We start from the raw sequence: 19096 nt of genomic DNA on the forward strand, positions 1-19096 counted from the left end.
TGTACGCATGGCCAGGGGCAATGTGGCTTCAAGCCCAGATTCTGAGGGCTGGATTCAGACTACCTGGACTCTAACCCCAGCTCCCTCCTTACTAGCTGTGTGCCTTTGGACAAATCGCTTAATCTCTCTGGAGTTTTCTATAAAATGTTGCATAATACTGGGCACTTCACGGACTGCATTTCACAGTACCCGATGCAAAGTAAACAGTCAAGAAGTATTATTGCTATTAGTGAAATTCGGAATGTCTGGCCATTGTAGCTACCAGGAGACTCCAAACATTTAGGTAGTTTCACCCCCAATTCTAATCAAGAAAACCCCATTTTGTGAACCTTCATTTCACAAGCTGAGGCAGGATTTAATGGCCTTCCAGAATGCGAAAGAACTCTGGGCACAGGTGGCGGCAAGCAGCTGTTCTCCATTTCCACTGAGGACCGGCTGAGAGTCTTAAAGAGCCACATGAGTGATTTGGGTATAAAGTATTAGGAATAACTTCCTAATGTCAAGGGTGTGAAAGTCTGGGCTGCCGAGGAATCCCCCTCTCTTGAGATTCTTTAAAAATTGGATACTTAATCGGCTCTAAGGCGGATCAAGACCAGGACAACGCCTCACGTTCAAGTAACAGGCAGTTTGTGCAGGTCAGTCAAGTTATGCTGCCGTTGACCTAGTTCCAGCGAAGAGCTGTTACCCAGAGATGCGTACAGAAAGGACGAAAGCATGGGAAGCAGATTCCTCTACTTAATGAGGTTGTAACAGAACATTTCACTGTGCTGTTAATCCTCATTCAAAATATCTTTACATCTCATAAAGAAACCATTTCTGGAGGACCTGAATGGGCAGTGGCTGACTCAGGCGCTCACGGGGAGCCGGCAGCGTTGGGGACCACGTTTGGCTGCAACCTCAGGTAAGTGGCCAGCACCCTGTGGTGTGCAGATCGTGATCTGTGCAATTTCCAGCTTCGGCTGGCAAACAGAAGAGGCGAACATCACTTCCATTCCACTCTCTGGGAAGGGGTGGGAAGAAAGTATCAGAGAAACCCCAGAGAGCGCTCAGACCCAAATTACACCCCTATTGTTCTTTTCAAGCCGAAGACTGTTTTGCATATTTCCTCTTGGGAAGATAATATTCCGATTTTTGTGAAGAGGTGGAGGCGGTCTCTTGCCCTTCGTCTTGGTTGCCCAGAGGAAGAGACCAAAGAGGAAAAAAAAAAAAAGATTTCTAGGGGGGAAGGAAAGCTCGAGGAGGCTTTGATCCTGCACAACCTGAAGCTTGAGAAGGCTGACAGGGGAGTAGATGCAGGTGACTGAGGCAGCCTGGCTGGTCTGCAGTTTTATATGCTTGTAAGGGGATTAGACAGAAGGGCTGGAATCGTGATATGTGATAAAGACACTTAAATGGGAATTTAACGGTTTGTTCTCTTCCAAATTACTGAACATTAAGTTTAAATGTTTTCATATAAATATTAAATTATATGTATATTGCAGGATCGCAAATTTGCACATCACCGCTCAGTTTTTTAAGGAAAACGTAGCATCTTTGTTCCCTATAAGTATTCTTTGTCCGAGCCTACACCCCATTGAAGAACAGGGGAGGAAACACACTTGCGGGTTGATGTCTCAGGCTCTTCCCTTTGAAATAGTGTCTGTGGGTAAAGCTTTCCCTTAGAGAATTCCGCTTACTCTCTCTCCCCGCCATGGCTCATGGTGACGGGAAGGCAGGCCTGTGGCTGATACAGTGGGCCCTCTTCTCTGCAGGTGTCTGGCTGGGGCACAGCCGGCCCCTTGTGGCCTTCAGGGACACCGAGCCATCCATCCTTCCCTGCTTGGGTCCACGTGCACCAGGCCGCAGGGCGCTAGAAGCTCTGCCTCAGACCTTGACCGTCCCTGAGGCCAAGCTGTTAGGACCCTCAAGTCACGTGGGACAAGTTGCTAGGCCGGAGCCAGCTTCCCCTCAGACCCTGCAGCCTCTCCCAAGCTACAGATAAGGAAGAGGCCACAAGCCCCACGCTCTCAGGCTCCCCAGCCCTGGAGGCATCTTTTTTTTTTTTTTTAATGCCTTTATTTTGAGAAAGAGACAGTGTGAGTGGGGGGAGGGGCAGAAGGAGAGGGAGACACAGAATCTGAAACAGGCTCAGGCTCTGAACTGTCAGCACAGAGCCCGACCTGGGGCTCGAACCCACAAACTGCGAGATCATGACCTGAGCTGAAGTTGGACGCTTAACCGACTGAGCCTCGCAGGCGCCCCCTAGCAGCAGATTTCTATCACAACCTGCTCTGCTCCCCAAAGCTTCCACTTTCTAAAGAAGGAAACAAATACTTTCCTCTTACAGCTGCACTTGCTTTGTTTCACCAAAACTGGTTTCGGCCAGCTGAGGCTGTAAAAGAATCATGACCTTCAGCGACCTCCCCACCATCACCACGAGTCAAAAGAGCTGATAAACAACCAAGAACTCTGAGTGACCCCGGTTCATCAGCCCTCACTGGACCCAGCTGAGGGCTCTTTCCTGCCCAAGGAACAACAGGACTTGTTTTAACCAACCATGTACAGACTAATGGATGCACCTGACTTTGCAGAGCACAAGCTTTCAATCATGAATTAGCAAACATAGCATGACGGCCTCCCTTTCTAGTGCATAAAACCCCCTGACTTACCCTCGGAAAGGTAGTCCCTTGCTGGGTATCCCTCTGCCCAGGAAGTAACTCAGCTCAGTGCTTGCTCTGTTGATGCTTTACTCCTGGCTTTCCATGAATAACGCCAACGGGAGGAGGAAGTGAGCACACCAGCATCTGCTGTCTCTGCCTTCCTCTTCAGCCCTCACTCTCCTCCTCTCAAGAGCTTCTTTTTATGGGGTAGGACTTCCCTGAAGCCCTTGTTCCCAGGGGCACTAAGCCACAGGATCTGGCATTGGTGGCAGATAGGTGCATAAAGAAAAACTCAGTAATAAGGACACTGAATGAACAGTAGTTTTAAGTTCCTGTTCCATTACCTATATCATGAATGAAAAACTGACCGTTTAGGGGCACCCGGGTGGCTCAGTCGGTTAAGTGTCCAAGTTCAGCTCAGGTCATGATCTCACGGTTTGTGAGTTCGAGCCCCGCATCGGGCTCTGTGCTGACAGCTCAGAGCCTGGAGCCTGCTTTGGATTCTGTGTCTCCCTCTCTCTGCCCCTCCTCTGTTCGTGCTCTCTCTCCCAAAAATAAACATTAAAAAAATATATTAAAACAAATGACAGTTTAACTTGGTAGGCAACAGGACAGTCTAGATTTTACTTATTATATTGTTTACTAATAATTTTTTAAACCACACTTACAGAGTGCTTGGTTCATTCCAGGTACTTTTTTTTTTTTTTAACGTTTTATTTATCTTTGAGACAGAGAGAGACAGAGCATGAACAGGGGAGGGGCAGAGAGAGAGGGAGACACAGAATCTGAAACGGGCTCCAGGCTCCGAGCCGTCAGCACAGAGCCCGATGTGGGGCTCGAACTCACGGACCGTGAGATCATGACCTGAGCCGAAGTCGGACGCTTCACCGACTGAGCCACCCAGGCGCCCCTCGGGTACTTTTCTAAGACTTTGGTTCTCATTCTTGCATGTCCCTATGTGGTAGCTACTATCATAATTCTCATCCTCATTTTATAGTTGAGGGAACTGAAGCGCCAGTCAGTGAAATAACCTTGCCCAAGTTTACAAGGTGGAGCTGCCCTGAGATCCGAGTCTGGGTCCTGTGAAACTCACACACGACTGCCATAGTACCGCCACTGGGTGTCAGCACGCCAGAGTGAAGGAGCAGTAGTCTTTTAGGGGAAGTAAGGAAACAGCATTGACTGAGGGCCTTCTCAGTCTCGAAAACACTTATGCAGACATTTCCTAATTTAATCTGAGAGATGAATAAACTTTTTAGAGAACAGAGTATGCAATATTTAGTTAATGGAGTGACTGATTTGCATCAGAGGCGCTTTTGTCCATATTTTTTCAATTGAAAAAATAACACCAGACTTGGAAGTCAAGAGGCTCAGTCCCCAGATTCTTTGTTAACAAAGGGCTCTTTCCAGCTATACGCACCTTATCACACAATGAAACCATTATTAGAAGCACTTCAGGGATGAATGTGCTCTGTATGCTCTCTCCCTCTGCAAAAATCAGCCAGAGACAAGCAGTTGCTATAAAATGATCTGGTTTAATCGCTATCAACATCAGAACTGTACTGCATTAGAGTACAAAACCTGTATGTACAATTACACATACAAAAAATGTTCTTTGTGAGGAGCAATTTTCGGCAAATCTGACAAACAGCAAGAGTCATTCCTATTTTGGGTTTGAAAAGAGAACTGGAAGCTTCCAAGATGCTCCCCGCCTCCCTCTGGCTCCCGTGACCCTGCGAACGTCAATCCGCAGAGGCCCGAGGTAGGAAGGGCGGGGTTAACACTATCAGGCACACGTTCTCCTCTCTCAGGGAAGGGGTGCATTTTTAGGAAACATCCCCCATCATTTATTATACTGATGTTCCATCCATCTGCATCACTAGGTTCAGCGGTTACCATGACAATATGATGCCTATAGCAATCTAACTTGATAGCCAGATGCCAGAATGTGAAAAAATAGGACCAGCTAAGAAAGTGAGAGAAATATAATTAATCTGAAGCACATAAAAATGTGCACAAAACTAGGACCAAGAGGGAAACTGCTGAAATGTCACTGTGGAGGGAATTATGACAGGAAGCGATAATCAAGTTTCAGTATAAAAGCTCTGCTAACTAGAGGCACGAATTGGTCCATAACTAAGACTGAGGAACCAAAGTTAGTTGTGAATACTGCTCTGAGAGCCTCCCCCAAATAATTTCCTGCCTCGGAGCCCAGTGGGTTCTCATTGATTCCAGCCAAGGGGTTCTTAACCTTGACTTTCCTGAAGATCTGAAGCCACCATCTTGAATCTCCCCCTTGGCATTCTGCTCACCTCCGGTCTGCTATTCTACCCGACTACTCTCCATCATTCTGAAGCCAATGTTAAGAGACTGGACTGAGCTGTGTCCTAGAAGACCCTGTCCTCTTGCCTTCTTCGTGACAGGGGAGGCAATAGGCCAGCACAACCCTCTTGGGGACCCCAGTATGGCAGAGGGGCTGGAGATCAAGGAAGGAGACCAGCTTGGAACGGGTGTGGTTTTCATCACGGCTGGGTTGGATAGCGGCGCTGGGCTAGGCGATTCGGCCGGTTCAAGCTAGTAGCCATGGAGAGCTGGAAAAGAATAAACGTCACATGAGATCATAGCCCCAAGCAGGACTCCATCCAGGGCTGGCTAGCAGGACTGAGCTAGGGGATCCTGAACACGCGAGCTATATGTGGCTTCCTTTTGTCATAATCTAATTAGTTACTTTCACCCAATACCTCTTGGATGTGGCAGAAGAAATTCAATTTTATGAAGGGGGGAGGCCAACTCGGCACATTAGAGGGTCGGTCTGCCTCAGGTCCCTGAAGAGCAGGAAGTTTAGCTTCTCTCAAAGGTTGCAATGATCCCCTCACCCCCGGGTTGGAGTAATGGTATTTCCATACCACTGGTACCAACACCAATGTGTCTCTCAAAGTCTCAAGACCTGTGAAAGGTCAAGAGTCATATCACTAATAACGACACTGATTGACCATTTTCTGTGTGCAGTCCTTCACATACATGCTCCCATTTAATCCTCACATCTACCCTGCAAGGTAGCTACTACCAACCCCACTTTATAGATGCAGAAACTGAGGCTTACAGAGGGCAAGTAAGGCATTGCTCAAGGACTCACACATGGTAAGTGGCAAACTAGGATTATAAACCTGGATCACCTTCATCCAAAATTTGTGCTCCTAACCCGTCTCCTTCGGGGCTTCCTTACCTGGGGGACCTGAGATGGGTTGTAGAGAGGAACACCTCCTTTCAAGGGGGGTGTGGGGAGCAGAACACCAGGGTTGTAGAAAAACTCAGAGGAAACACCCTGTGATGGAAATCAATAGAAAATCCTATCAATCACCATTTCTGATTCCAGAAAATCAAGGGCTTCCCTGCACATCAACTTTGGTCAAGAGATGCAGATAGAAAGGGAAGCTAGAACTCAGGTAATTCAAGCAAACAGCCATCACCCACGTGGGCACAGCCAACCCTGGATGTAATGTCATATTCTCTGAGAGGCCTAAAATACTACAAGAGTGCTCTAACCCAACCACAGGAAATAAAGATGGTTTCCTGGCAATTAGCATGAAATTTGTACCGTGTGCAAGATTTATCAAGAATTTACAGCCCTCATTAAAAAAAAAAAAAAAAAAAGCAGGGGGTGGGGGAGCACCTGGGTGGCTCAGTTAACCATCCAACTTCAGCTCAGGTCATGATCTTGTGGTTCGTGGGTTTGAGCCCCGCATCGGGCTCTGTGCTGACAGCTCAGAGCCTGGATCCTGCTTTGGATTCTGTGTCTCCCTCTTTCTCTTCCCCTCCCTTGCTCGGGTTCAGCCTCTCTCTCTCTCTCTCTCTCTCTCTCTCTCAAAAATAAACATTAAAAAAAAAAAGAATTGTGTACAGCCCTTGCCAAAGACACTAATGAGCTCTGGGGAAGGGAAAGAGGCAGTTCTCTAGATCTCACCTGAGGAAGTTGATATGGGAAGTTGATATTGTGTCCCCTTGAAACTTCGTGTGTTGAAATTCTAACCCTCCCAGTACTTCAGAATGTATTTGGAAGCACTGTCTTTTTTTTTTTTTTTTAGGTTTATTTGTTTACTTTGAGAGAGACAGAGTCCAAGTGCAGGAGGGGCAGAGAGAGAAAAATCCCAAGCAGGCTCCACGTGTCAACACAGAGCCCCCAACAAGGGGCTCAAACCCACAAAACTATGAGATCGTGACCTGAGCCGAAATCAAGAATCAGACGCTTAGCTGACTGAGCTACCCAGGTGCCCCTGAGGTAGTGTCTTTAAAGAGGTGATTAAGGGAGTGCCTGGCTGGCTCAGGTGGTAGATCATCTGACTCTTGATCTTGGGGTTGTGGGTTCAAGCCCCACCATGGGTGTAGAGGTTATTTAAAAATAAAACCTTTAAAGGGGCACCTGGGTGGCTCATCGGTTAAGCGTCTGACCTCCGTTCAGGTCATGATCTCATGGCTCGTGAGTTCGAGCCTTGCATCAGGCTCTGTGCTGACAGCTCAGAGCCTGGAGCCTGTTTCAGATTCTGTGTCTCCCTCTCTCTCTGCCCCTCCCCCACTCACACTCTGTCTCTCTCTCTCTCAAAAATAAATAAACATTAACTTTTTTTTTTTAATAAATAAAACCTTTAAAGGGGCACCTGGGTGGCTCAGTCGGTTAAGTGTCTGCCTTCAGCTCGGGTCATGATCTCACGGTTCATGGGTTCGTGGGTTCGCGGAGCCTGCTAAGGATTCTGTGTGTCTGCCTCGCTCTCTGCCCCTCCCCCACTCGTGCTCTGTGTCTCAAAAATAAACATTTAAAAAAGTCTAATAAAACCTTTAAAAAATTAAAAATAAAGTTAAAAAATAGGTGATTAAGGTAAGATGAGGTCATTAGGGTGGGCCCTGAGTCAGTATGACGGGTATCCTTATAAGAAGAGAAAATCTGGACACCAACACACACAGAAGAGCCACCATGTGAAACCAGTGCCATCTAACAAGCCGAGAAAGAGGTCTCCGGAGAAACCACCTCTGCCCACACCTCCATCTCAGACTTGCAGCCTCCAGAACCGTGAGGAAGTAACTGTTTAAGCTGCTCAGTCCGGGACATTTGTTAGGTGGCCCTAGCAAACTGGTGCAGAAGTTCTCTCTGATTCCCCAAGTCAGACCCTCACAAGATGGCGCCTCCAGCCCACCCCGAGTGTGCAGTCCTCATACAGGCATCTGGTGGGGCCCCAGGCTCCAGCCCCAAGACGGCTCACCTCAGGCCCAGACAAGCCTCCACTGCCCGTGCCCTCGGCCGCTCCCTCACCGGACGCAGGTCCTTGCACTCCGCCCTCGCCTAGAAGGCAACGAGTGGGAGCTGTGTCCACTGCCCAGGGCTGAGGAGTCCCACTTCCAGAGGCACCCCCAATGGCCAAGGAGCACAGAGAGCCCACAGACAGCCCAGAGGGCATGCGGTTGGCGGTACCTGTGGCCCCAGAGAAGGGGCCTCCTGGCAGAGACTGGGGCTCTGGGAGAGATGTCAGTGAGAGGCCAGGCCCGGCCTGAGGGGGAGAAGATTCTCCGGAGGTCTCCTGCTTAGTGGAGAAAGAAAGGCAGTGTTGGTGATGCCAGTGGTTAACAAATTCATGCCGGCGGCTGTATCCTCACCATGCCCTCAACAGCGGCCTCAACCTGTGACCTGCGGCCGGGCACTCACCCCAAAACTCCACTTTCTTCCTGCCACTGCTCTGCTCAATGATCAGACAACCGCTGGCCCCCTAAAGTTAATATTGTTCGTCCTAATTTTTAAGACCCTTCATCATCTGCCTTTGCCAATTGCCAGATGAGACCTCCCGGCCTCAGAGGTTCTGAGGAAACTTCCTCCAAAGGGCGGAAGCGTCCTTGCCCTCACACCCTCATGCTCACCTCAGAGTCGGGACTGTCGGACGAGTCTTCTCCAGAAGGGGATGCGTTGCTTCTGGGCTTCGAGCGAAACCAGCTGAACCAGCCAAACCCTGAGCTCTGGAAGGGAAGGGGGGAGATTTAAGGCCTGTGATGCGCTCCTCTGGCCGAATAGATTAGCCGACCCCAGTCTGATGGTGGGTTGTCAGAGGCCCGGCCAAAGCCCAGATTCCCAACCCTGCCCCCCAGTTGGGGGTGGGGGGAATGATGGCAACAGGACAAGACCGCCACCTTTGTGTTCTCTTTCACATCTCCTAGCTTTTCCGTCTGTGCTGGATTTGGGGAGGATTTTTTATCTGCCTCATCAGAGGATTCCTCCTCATCCTCCTTGACTGAAACGGTGGAACTCTCAGAAACGTTTCGTGATCTGGGAATCAGCGGCACCTAGAATGAAAGAAGAGAAGAACTAATATTTTCATAGCACTTGACAGGCTACAAAGGCGAATCACCAGCCCCGCTCAGTACATCAGCAGGCAGGCCTTCCAGGATCACACCTGACTGATGAGGACACACAGGGCTGAGAAATGGCTTGCGGAAGGTCTTAGGACGAGGCCAGAGCCCAATCCCAGTCCCCGTGGTGTCCCTAACTGGATGGGCTTTTGGCTGCCATGCTACCCCCCCACATCAGGTTTCCACAACGATGCCGAGGCCTGGAGCAGAAGATATGGAATGCTACCGCTGAAGATGAAGAGAACAGGAAACCCCCCGTGGGGACCCACACACCCAAGAGGACAGAGACTATAATACATTGGCCCTAACTCATCCTAGAGCTCATTCCCGGCAGACTTGCTCAAGATCAACTGTGAACAAATGCACCAGAGGGCAGCAAAATGTGTCCATGTGCCTCTCTATTTGTGTGCGTGGTAAAATATACACAGCATGAAGTTTACCAATTTAAGTATTTTTAAGCATACAATTCAGTGACGTTAGTACATTCACACAGTGTTGGCTAACCACCACCAATATCCATTTCCAGAACATCGGATCAACCTCAACAGAAACTCTGTGCCCATTAAACACTCCTCACTCTCTCCTCCCCCAATCCGCTAATAGCCTCTACTCTTTTTGTCCATTAATTTGCTTGTTCTAAGTACCTCATGTAAGTAGAACCACATAATGTTTGTCCCTTTGTGTTATATTTACATTTTGTATTCAAAAAAAAAGGCATAACTGGTACAATCTTTGGAAAATGCTTTGGAAAATCTAGAAAAAGCTTCATTTTTTAATTCTGAATATAGAATTTACTGTGTAGTAAATACCGTTTCTAAGCACTTTACATACAGTGATTCATTTAATCCTTACAATTGTCCCACGAGGTGGGTACTATTGTTATCATCCCATTTATATAGGAGAAAACTAAGACACAGAAAGATTAAGCAACCTAAGGCCACAGAGCTAGCAATTGGCAGAGCAAGGATTCCAACCTAAGCAGCCTCTCCTTCTAGAAATTTCTCCTGACTGAATAATTCAAGAAATAGACCAGGCTTACACGTCCATCACTAGAATGCCCACCGCTGTGTTTTATATGTGAAGAGAAGGGAAGGGAAGGCAATATGCAGTGAGAGAGAGAGGAGGAAAGAAAGAAAAGGAAGAGACACACACTTGAAATGTTTAACAATGCGGGAGTGGTGAGCGAAACTTGGGGCTCCTTCCTGTGGCCTACAAAGCCCTGTTGGTCTGGCCTCTATTGCCCTGGCCTTGCTTCTCAGCCCCTTGCTCCCCACTGTCTACACACAGTGAGTCCCTTGCTCCTTCCTTCACCCACCAAGTGAGTCCCATTTGACTTGCTACTCCCTCTTCCTTGAAGGATCATTCCCTAGACACCTCCCTGGCTCAGGTCGGCCCCCCATTCTGACCTGTGCTCCAGGCCTCCCCAGAGGTACCCTTGCTGGACACCCCATCTCAGGTAAAATCCATTATGCATACAGCGTTCATCTGCAGTCACCTCCACTAAACTGAAAGTAGGATTTGTCTGGTTCCCTGTGTCTCCCCAACCCTGTGATAGTGCTACAGATACGACAGGATCTCGGGGTTTGTGAATGAAAGAACCAATGAACGATGGTGCTTTCATACAATGGACTTTATCATACCAATATTAAAAATAATTTATAGGTGCTTGAGTTGGTTAAGCATCCGACTCTTGATTTCGGCTCAGGTTATGATCTCATGAACCGTGAGTTCAAGCCCTGCATCAGGCTCTCTGCTGACATTGTGGAGCCTGCTTGAGATTCTCTCTCCCTCTCTCTCAATCCCTCCCTCACTCATACTTTCCCTCTCTCTCAAAATAAATAAACAAATAAAACTTTAAAAATCATTTATGGGGGCGCCTGGGTGGCGCAGTTGGTTAAGCGTCCGACTTCAGCCAGGTCACGATCTCGCGGTCTGTGAGTTCGAGCCCCGCGTCGGGCTCTGGGCTGATGGCTCAGAGCCTGGAGCCTGTTTCCGATTCTGTGTCTCCCTCTCTCTCTGCCCCTTACCCGTTCATGCTTTGTCTCTCTCTGTCCCAAAAATAAATAAACGTTGAAAAAAAAAAATTTAAAAATCATTTATGAATGACATGGAAAACCTCATTTTATAGTATTAAATAACAAATAGGAAATAAAATTTCATATACACATTTAAGAACACATGAGCGATATTTGGTTATTTATATGATACTTTCTCTTTACTTTTCAAGTTTTCTGTAACAATAATGTACTACTTTTTCAGTCAGAAAAAAAAAAGTAAAGCATAAAAGTTTTTAAGTCCTGTGGCCAAGTACCTACTTGAGACATTTTTAGGTATAACCACTACGTATATGCTCAAACGTATACGATGTAAGCCTCCAACCAGGCAAAGCTGAAGAACATCTTAAGTTTGGGACCAGCAATGGCCATTGTTGGGGGAAGGGCACATTCGACAGCTAGATAGAATGGTCAATTAGACATGGCCACCTCCAAGACCTCCCAGCCTAACTGAGGAGAAAAGACACAGCTGACAAAGGTCCCTCTTGGGGAAAAAAGCAAGGTAAACATTACAATAAAGAAATAAACATCAGGGGCGCCTGGGTGGCTCAGTCGGTTGAGCGTCCGACTTCGGCTCAGGTCATGATCTCACAGTCTGTGAGTTCGAGCCCCACGTCGGACTCTGTGCTGACAGCTCAGAGCCTGGAGCCTGCTTTGGATTCTGTGTCTCCCTCTCTCTCTGCCCCTAACCCACCCCACTCGCATTCTGTCTCTGTCCCTCTCAAAAATAAATAAACATTAAAAAAAAAATTTAAAGAAATAAGCATCAGAGTCTCCCATGACAGGGCAGGGCGTGGTGAGTGTGTGGTGGGACAGTGAGGGAGGTGTCAGAGATCTCAGAGGCCAAAACTAAACTCAGCCCTGCCACCCCTCCCCCCATGGACACCGGCTGGCAGGATTGAACAGAAACAAGAACACGGCCCTCCTTCCCACCGCTAGGATTTGGTATAGCAAGAAACAAGGAGAAACAAGTTGCATTGTGGAAGGGAGAGCTGGGGCCAGGCAGAAGAAGGAGTTTGCACATGGCTAAGAAATCTGGGCAAATGGAAAAAACCTGAAGCATTAGAAGCATTAGAGGAGGTAGGCGTCAGCATCTCCTGTGCTTTGTCCTCTCACCTGGGGTTTGGAAACAGCCTTTTGACCATCCAGATGCTGGAAACTTCCTTGAGATACTATATTCTCTGTTATGGCACAAAACACAAACATAGTGATGTGAACTTGTGCTTTTCCCATCTAATCTGAAGAAGGAACGTGGCTACTGTCGGCTTTTCTAACTGCAAAGCAGCTGGAGGTCCCAGCCTATCCGGTCCAAACCAATTGGATCGCGTAAATGCGAATCCACGGGCACAACCCTCTTCCAGCTGCCCCAGGACATGCTGGTCACCTGACCTCTACCCTGAGCCAAGGCTGTTCCTTAGGAATCCTGGAAACCTGGGTCACGTGCAGCTAGCTCACAGGGTTCCTCCCTGACCTTCCCCTCCGTTTGAGTCTCCTGTTTTGGACAGGACCTTATCTTAGAAGGTCGACGATGTAATCCCCCTGTCTGGCTGCCAGCATTCGCTTGGTGACTCAGCACTGCTCACCACACTTGGGTGCAAGTGGCATTTTCCTCCCTTCTCCACCCTGCAGCCTCTCTCCTAGGAACTCTGCATCCAAGGGGAGGGCAGGAGTGACCGCTGTGAGCCTCACTATGCTTGTCCAGTGGAGAGACAGGCTGCAATGGAAGGGCAAGCCCTCGGAGGCAGGCAGAGTCCCAGCCCCAGGGCTACCACAGAGCAGGCCCTCAGTCAGGTGCACACCCACCCTTCAGGGCTTGATCAGCTCTGACCCCACCTCTGACCCCGCCCACCTCCATCATCTGCTTCCTCCCCTTCGACACTCCTCACCCCAGGCTTCCAGCCTGGCCGGCAGGTCTTACCAGGAGGTGGATATATCTGCTGGGTTTCTTCCCAGGCTTCTCCTCCAGGAGGGCCTGTCACGGCCATACAGCCACCAGTCCCTGGCAGACAGACCTCAGGAACCGAGTAAAGAGGCACGGGGACCCCCATCTGCCCCACACCTCCTCCTGCTGGACAGGAACTGGGCTGGTGGGGAATGGGGTGTTGTGAGCTGGGCTGGCCTGGCCCCATCTGCTCCGGTGTTGGCCACAAGGCTCTGCGGTCCCCAAGGGCTTCTGAGTGGCTCTGACGTCCTAAAAGATCATGGTAGAAAGTGTTTCCTAAGGACATAGGGCAAAGAAGAAGGACTGAGACCTGCAATGTGACATTAGCGTGGACCCATCACACCAGGGTCATTCCTGCCATGTCCTCTTTGGAAAGCAGTCACAAGGACAGGCCGCTTGATGTGGCTGCCATTAATGTGATGACAAACACAACACAGCAGTGATTGGAACACCTGTCACTGCTTGTGACTTAGAGTTTACAAAATTATTTCCCTCACTGCCTTGTATGATCTCTGAGCCTTGAACCAGCACATCAGGAGGATAGAAATTACCTTCCTTGTTTCACTCCACACTTTTTTATTTGGGGGTAAACTTTCTCCTTTAAGGATTTCCTAATGGACTTGGGTGTTTGAAGCTTAGAAAGTTTCCATTAAAACCCAAATCAGAACCACAGAAATGAACCAGAGCATCGGTCCCGGAAGCGAGTGTGATGGGATTCCTTCCGGCTCTCCCACTTTGCTAATGAGATGGGCTGTGGTGTGGATGACTGGCTGATGGTCACGGGGCCAGTGGGGCTGCTGACCCACATGCACAATTGGGTGACAAGGGACAGGGCTGCTTGTCGGCGGAAGCAGCACTCAAGAAGCCCTGGCCTGGTTCCCCTCCAGGCCTCTGCCTGGAAGGTGCTGGAATACAGCAGCAAAGCTGAGAAACAGAAAGCAGGGCCCGCTTTCCTCGCCTTCCCCCAGCTCATCCTCCGTGAGGAAGACGCCCGCGGGTGGGAAACGGCTGGAAATCAAGAGATGACACCCTGTCCTGACCCCACCACAGGGCGGAGGGCTGTGGTCACTTGGGGAAAGGGCCCAGAGCTAACTGGGGGTAATAATGCTGGCTGGACCCAGCACTCAGGGGCATCCTGAGGGGAAAGGAGGGATGTGCTGGCAACATTTTGAAACATTTGTCACATGTGTATAGCAATTGTTAGCTCAAAAATCAAAACTGATAGCTCAAAAAAATCTTCCTATGTTTCCAACACCTACATGAAACACAGACAATCCACCCTCTCTGGCCTCAAGAAACTCATCAGCTGGGGAGAAGGTACGGAGGCAGGTGAAACGATGAGATCACGATACAACATGGTGAGTATTAAAACCTGAATGTGAGGCAGAAACTCTAAACATGTGGGAACTTAGAAGTGTCAGGATGGCTGTGGCCAGACAGAGCTGTGGGGACAAGGTCAGATTTGTACAGGCAAGGAAGTACCCCCCAGGAAGGGCCAGGCGAATATTTTCTAAGTTCTGTTATCTCTACGATCAGGCCCAGAGAGTCAGCCATTTGCACTCAGGTCATCAGCGCGGGTACCTGTTGTTCCTCCGACTCCAGAAGCATCTGAGTGAGCAGGACAAAGATCCCCAGTGTCTCCTGTGACCTTCTGCTATTAAACACAAAGTAAAATCTTTTTAAACTACACAAAGAAAAGCAAGAACAGGGAACAATGGTTTAAAATTAAGTCAAGGGGCTCCTGGGTGGCTCAGTCCATTAAACGTCCAACTTTGGCTCAGGTTTGTGAGTTTGCGCCCCGCATTGGGCTCTGTGCTGACAGCACAGAGACTGGAGCCTGTTTCAAATACTGTGTCTCCCTCTCTCTCTCTCTCTGCCCCTCCCCTGCTCACTCTCTGTCTCTCAAAAATAAATAAACATTTAAAAAAAAATTTTTTTTTAATTTTTTTTTTCAACGTTTATTTATTTTTGGGACAGAGAGAGACAGAGCACGAACGGGGGAGGGGCAGAGAGAGAAGGAGACACAGAATCGGAAACAGGCTCCAGGCTCCGAGCCATCAGCCCAGAGCCTGACGCGGGGCTCGAACTCACAGACCGCGAGATCGTGACCTGGCTGAAGTCGGACGCTTAACCGACTGCGCCACCCAGGCGCCCCTAAAAAAAATTTTTAAATAAAAAAATAAAAATTAAGTAAAAAGAAACTTCAGAGGGAGTGACGAGGTATGAGAATCTGGACCGGATGCTGAGGGCTGGTGGGGGAGGGGCAAGGGCAAGGCCTCAGCCCTGCATCTCTCCTGGGTGTGCTCAGAGCAGGCAGGGACCAGGAGACCAGCATCTCCCAGCGTCTCCCCACAGAAGGGGCAACGGGAAGGGCCCCAGGGCCCCGTGCGTGCAGCCCATGTGAGTCAGGGCTGTGTGTGCCTTGAAATATCCACCCTCTCCCGTCGTTATAGAGATTGGAAGAAAGAAAATGGAGGCAGCCCTGTTCGAATTACTGGTACAATTACTACCAGCAGCTTCTGCAGTTGTCAGAACAAAAAGGAAAGGTCCGGAAATCTTTTAAGCAATTGCCCTACATTACATGAAAGTGACACGAGTCCACTGTGATCCATTGTTCCTAACAGAGAGATGAAAGCTTTAATGCTCATAAATGTAGCTTCTAGGACCAAAGACGAGGGTGATTGGCAAGAGGGCCCCAGGGCCTCACAGGCAAACCCAGGAGACCATCTCTGCCTGAGGGACAGGCAACAGCTGGGGGGCTGAGCGCCACCCCCTCCCGGGTCAACCTGTGTCTCGCGGATGGCCCTCCGTGGGGTCGGGGACTTGTCAAGGTCAGTGCTCTGTTCCAGGGGAGCGGAGAGAGAAACAGAGGTCTCACCACCATCCCAGCTCCAACCCCGCTCACCGCCAGCTCCTTGAGCCGCCTCCGAAGCTGCACCAGCCAGTCAGGCTCCAGGTCCCGGTCTCTGCGTCTGTCTACAACCAAGGGATCTGACAGCTTCAGTTTCTCCGCTAGCTGTGCCCGGTTCCCAGCCGGGTCAGGGGCGAAGGTAAGAGAGGGGAAAGCGGACATAGATGATGGGGAAAGAGGCAACAGGGGAATAGGAGAAAGACAGTCTTAACTCCCTTGCCAATCAGATTACCAAGAATAATTGATTAGCAAATCCAGCAGATACCTTCCTGAAGCTGCAACATAAATAAACAATTAACCCATCTTGGTGTTAGATATGCGATGAAATATAAGAAGAAACTGTTACCCAGCTTTGTGTCTCTGCAAAGTTGTCTCCTCTAGTACTGCTTCTCAAGTACTGCTTCTCAAGTACTGCACTTGGGTGCTCCTAGGAATCACCTGGACTGTTGCTAAAATGCTAATTCCAATCCCAGAATTCCATGGGGCGGGGACAGCACCTCCATTCTGAGTCCCTGAGCGCCCTACATTTTTCAGGGGCAGGGGGCTCAGCACCACAGATTTTGTTGGCTGCTGAATCCAACAGTTGGACCTTGTCTAAAGCAAAGCAAAAATTGACAACAGGCTGTCTTTTTACTCTCCAGCTAATGGATTTTTCTTCAATTAATTGGCACTATTTGCCCGATCATTTTCTTCCCCTGGAACTAAACGTTGATATGTTATGTTGTCGTTTTTAAACGTACCCCACATGTGATAAAGTATTCCATGCATTTAAAAGCATTTTAATAAGGCTCATTTCCTGTTTTAATCACTAAAATATATACTCTAAGTCCAGCATTTATAATTAGAACGGCTGACCGGAACGTGTGGTTTTACTGTCCCAGAAAAGCGGATGCAAGAATAAATTCCTGGCACAGCACACGCCTGCTTTCCAGCCCCCCGATCCCACCAACCCCCGCCCACTGCCTGCTTCTTTGTGTGGTGTCAGGACTCTGCTTATCATGCCTGGGCATGCGTACGTGGTCAAAGACAGCCATGGGCTCCAATTTTCCAGCATGTTCAAAGGAGATGGGCTGTGGAGTCTAAGCTGCTTTCACAATAGCTTTCTCTGAACACTGAAGATAAAACACCTGCAGAGAACCCTTTGAGAAACTCACCTTGATGAGTTCCACTAATAGCACAGGGTGATCACTCTCTCCTTGGCTAAGGAGGGCCGTGCCAATGGCTTCGCAGTAATGCAAGGCCGGGGACGCAAGGCCATAATCTGCCAGACGGGAAGCATAAAGGAGCTTATACACCTGTGGAGAGGAGCGGGGCCAGTGACTAGTCCATCCGGGCAGGATAGAAGGAGAGACATGTAGATAAGTCAGCCGGCTGCCAGCTTCCGCTAACTCTGCCATCCGAAATATCAAGGAGGGCCTCGTGCCGTTTGGTTTACTCTGTCTGCCTAGGGGCACAGTTGCAAATCCAGCCTGCAGGTCACACATCGCTGAGAAAGGGATGGGAGTCACATCCGTTCAGTCTCTGGAGACCGAGTCACCACGGGAACGCACCAGACTAGTTACTTCCGATAAGCAAGCCCGCGTAATCTGGAAAGCCTGGCATTTGTGGAGCATAGGACCAGGCACCGGGGGAGACATAGGAAAGAAGAAGAAATCACTCTGACGCAGGCAGACAGCTATTTACAGAAGCATGAGGGGCACAGCAAGGTAGAGCCATGAGGGTTTGGAAATCAGACAGGCCCAACTTCAAATCCCAGCTCTGCACTGGGTGTGCCACATTGCGCTGGTTACCGCACCTCCCTGTGCCTCAGTTTCCTCACTGCAGCACGGGGACAATACTGTTCACCCCTTGGTTGTTGTAAAGATTAAATGAGACAATCCATGTAAAGTTCTTAGAACAAATGGCAGGCAAGAGCTAGGAGCCCACAGCATGTGACTCCTCTCTTCAGTTTCCCGTTTGGCAAAAGGAAGGGAGTCATGCCCACCTCGCGGGGTTAGAAATAATAACTCAAAGCACAATAGCGCCCTGCTGGCACATAGAACACACTCGCTAAAGCTAACTTCCTTCCTGTCTGCCCAAAGGTGACTGAAAGGTGGGATGAGCAAAGAAGAAAGAGAGAGAGAGAGAAGAGAGACCTGTTCCCAAAGGAGCTCATCTGCTCAGCTTTGCTGGGGAGGGAGAGTCTTCGGTAAAACAATGAAGGAAGCTGCTATACACGAAGGCCGTCATTTTCGAGCATTTTTGTGCTTTTTGTGTTGTGGGCTGTGAGTGTGCGTGCGCGTGTTGTGTTGCCAGGCGCACTGAAGGAGTCCCGATGAATTGGAGGTGTGACATGAGGTCCTCAAGCAGAGAAGCTGAGAAGAGTCGAACCGGCAGGGCCCTCGCCCCCGGCACAGCGGAAGCCCCAGGGGAAGACAGAAGGGCGAGGGCAGGGACTGAGCGGGAAGGAACTTGAGCAGCTAGGAGACTCAAAGAGATGGGAGGAGCACGTCGGAAGGAGGGAGCAGGCTGGGCAAACCCCCCTGGGCTGGGCCTTCCCGCTCCCCGCCCCCCCCCCCCAACAGGCCGCATGGCCAGAGGGGAGGAGGAGAAGGGAGAGCTGTTTGCAGAGAGCGGAAAGCAGCACTTGCTGCGGAGCAGGTGCGACAGGACGCGGGCCAATTTCCCTTTGTTCCGGGGCAAGGCAGGAGCCTCCAGCAACAGGGGCTGCTGCATTGATTTGCTTTCGTATCTTGAAATGCAGACTTTTAGGGGACCTAGAAAGAAATCCTAACTCTTCCCACGCTCAAGCTAACGAGGAAAAGTGCTGTAGATGACTTCGCCCAGCTACCCTGTGCCAAATAGCAACTCTGGAAACCCAGCTGCTCGCGGCCATGTGACGCAGCTAAGGCGGTGCCCTCGGGTGGGTTCAGTTACCTGGAAAGAAGGGATGAAGGATTTGGGGCGGCCCAGCATCTGACAATACTCGAAGATTTCCGTCCTCTGGATAGCCTCAGTTGTTGCAAATTTCAAAAACTCTTGACTACAGTCAGGGAATAACAATAAAAGAAATTGAGGGGGGATTGGGAGGGAGGAACTTAAATCCTAGTAGACAAGCACCAGCTGCATCCGAACAAGGTAGATAGAATTCCTGCCCTGGGCTGATCCCTGGGGCGACTCC

General features: G+C 49.5%; 1 protein-coding gene across 7 annotated transcripts in view; it reads right to left on the reverse strand.

The window, feature by feature from the left end:
- Positions 1 to 3530: 3530 nt before the first annotated feature.
- Positions 3531 to 19096, reverse strand: part of LOC115504913 (protein transport protein Sec16B-like) — a 63039-nt gene continuing 47473 nt past the window's right edge. For 4 of the 7 annotated variants that reach the window (XM_032591740.1, XM_032591742.1, XM_032591741.1 and 1 more), the window contains 12 exons: positions 18853 to 18958; positions 17091 to 17231; positions 15931 to 16041; positions 14607 to 14679; positions 13002 to 13274; positions 12200 to 12264; positions 8811 to 8963; positions 8544 to 8639; positions 8104 to 8212; positions 7895 to 7974; positions 5866 to 5964; positions 3531 to 5230 (listed from right to left, as the gene is read on the reverse strand). In XM_032591740.1, coding sequence (XP_032447631.1) covers positions 5162 to 5230; positions 5866 to 5964; positions 7895 to 7974; positions 8104 to 8212; positions 8544 to 8639; positions 8811 to 8963; positions 12200 to 12264; positions 13002 to 13274; positions 14607 to 14679; positions 15931 to 16041; positions 17091 to 17231; positions 18853 to 18958 — 1375 coding nt within the window. In that variant the 3' untranslated portion in view covers positions 3531 to 5161. The remainder of the gene's footprint in view (positions 5231 to 5865; positions 5965 to 7894; positions 7975 to 8103; positions 8213 to 8543; positions 8640 to 8810; positions 8964 to 12199; positions 12265 to 13001; positions 13275 to 14606; positions 14680 to 15930; positions 16042 to 17090; positions 17232 to 18852; positions 18959 to 19096) is intronic. The other 3 variants (XM_032591745.1, XM_032591744.1, XM_032591743.1) reach the window with 3 other exon arrangements.

This window comes from Lynx canadensis, chromosome F1, assembly GCF_007474595.2.
Source record: "Lynx canadensis isolate LIC74 chromosome F1, mLynCan4.pri.v2, whole genome shotgun sequence".
NCBI lineage: Eukaryota > Metazoa > Chordata > Mammalia > Carnivora > Felidae > Lynx > Lynx canadensis.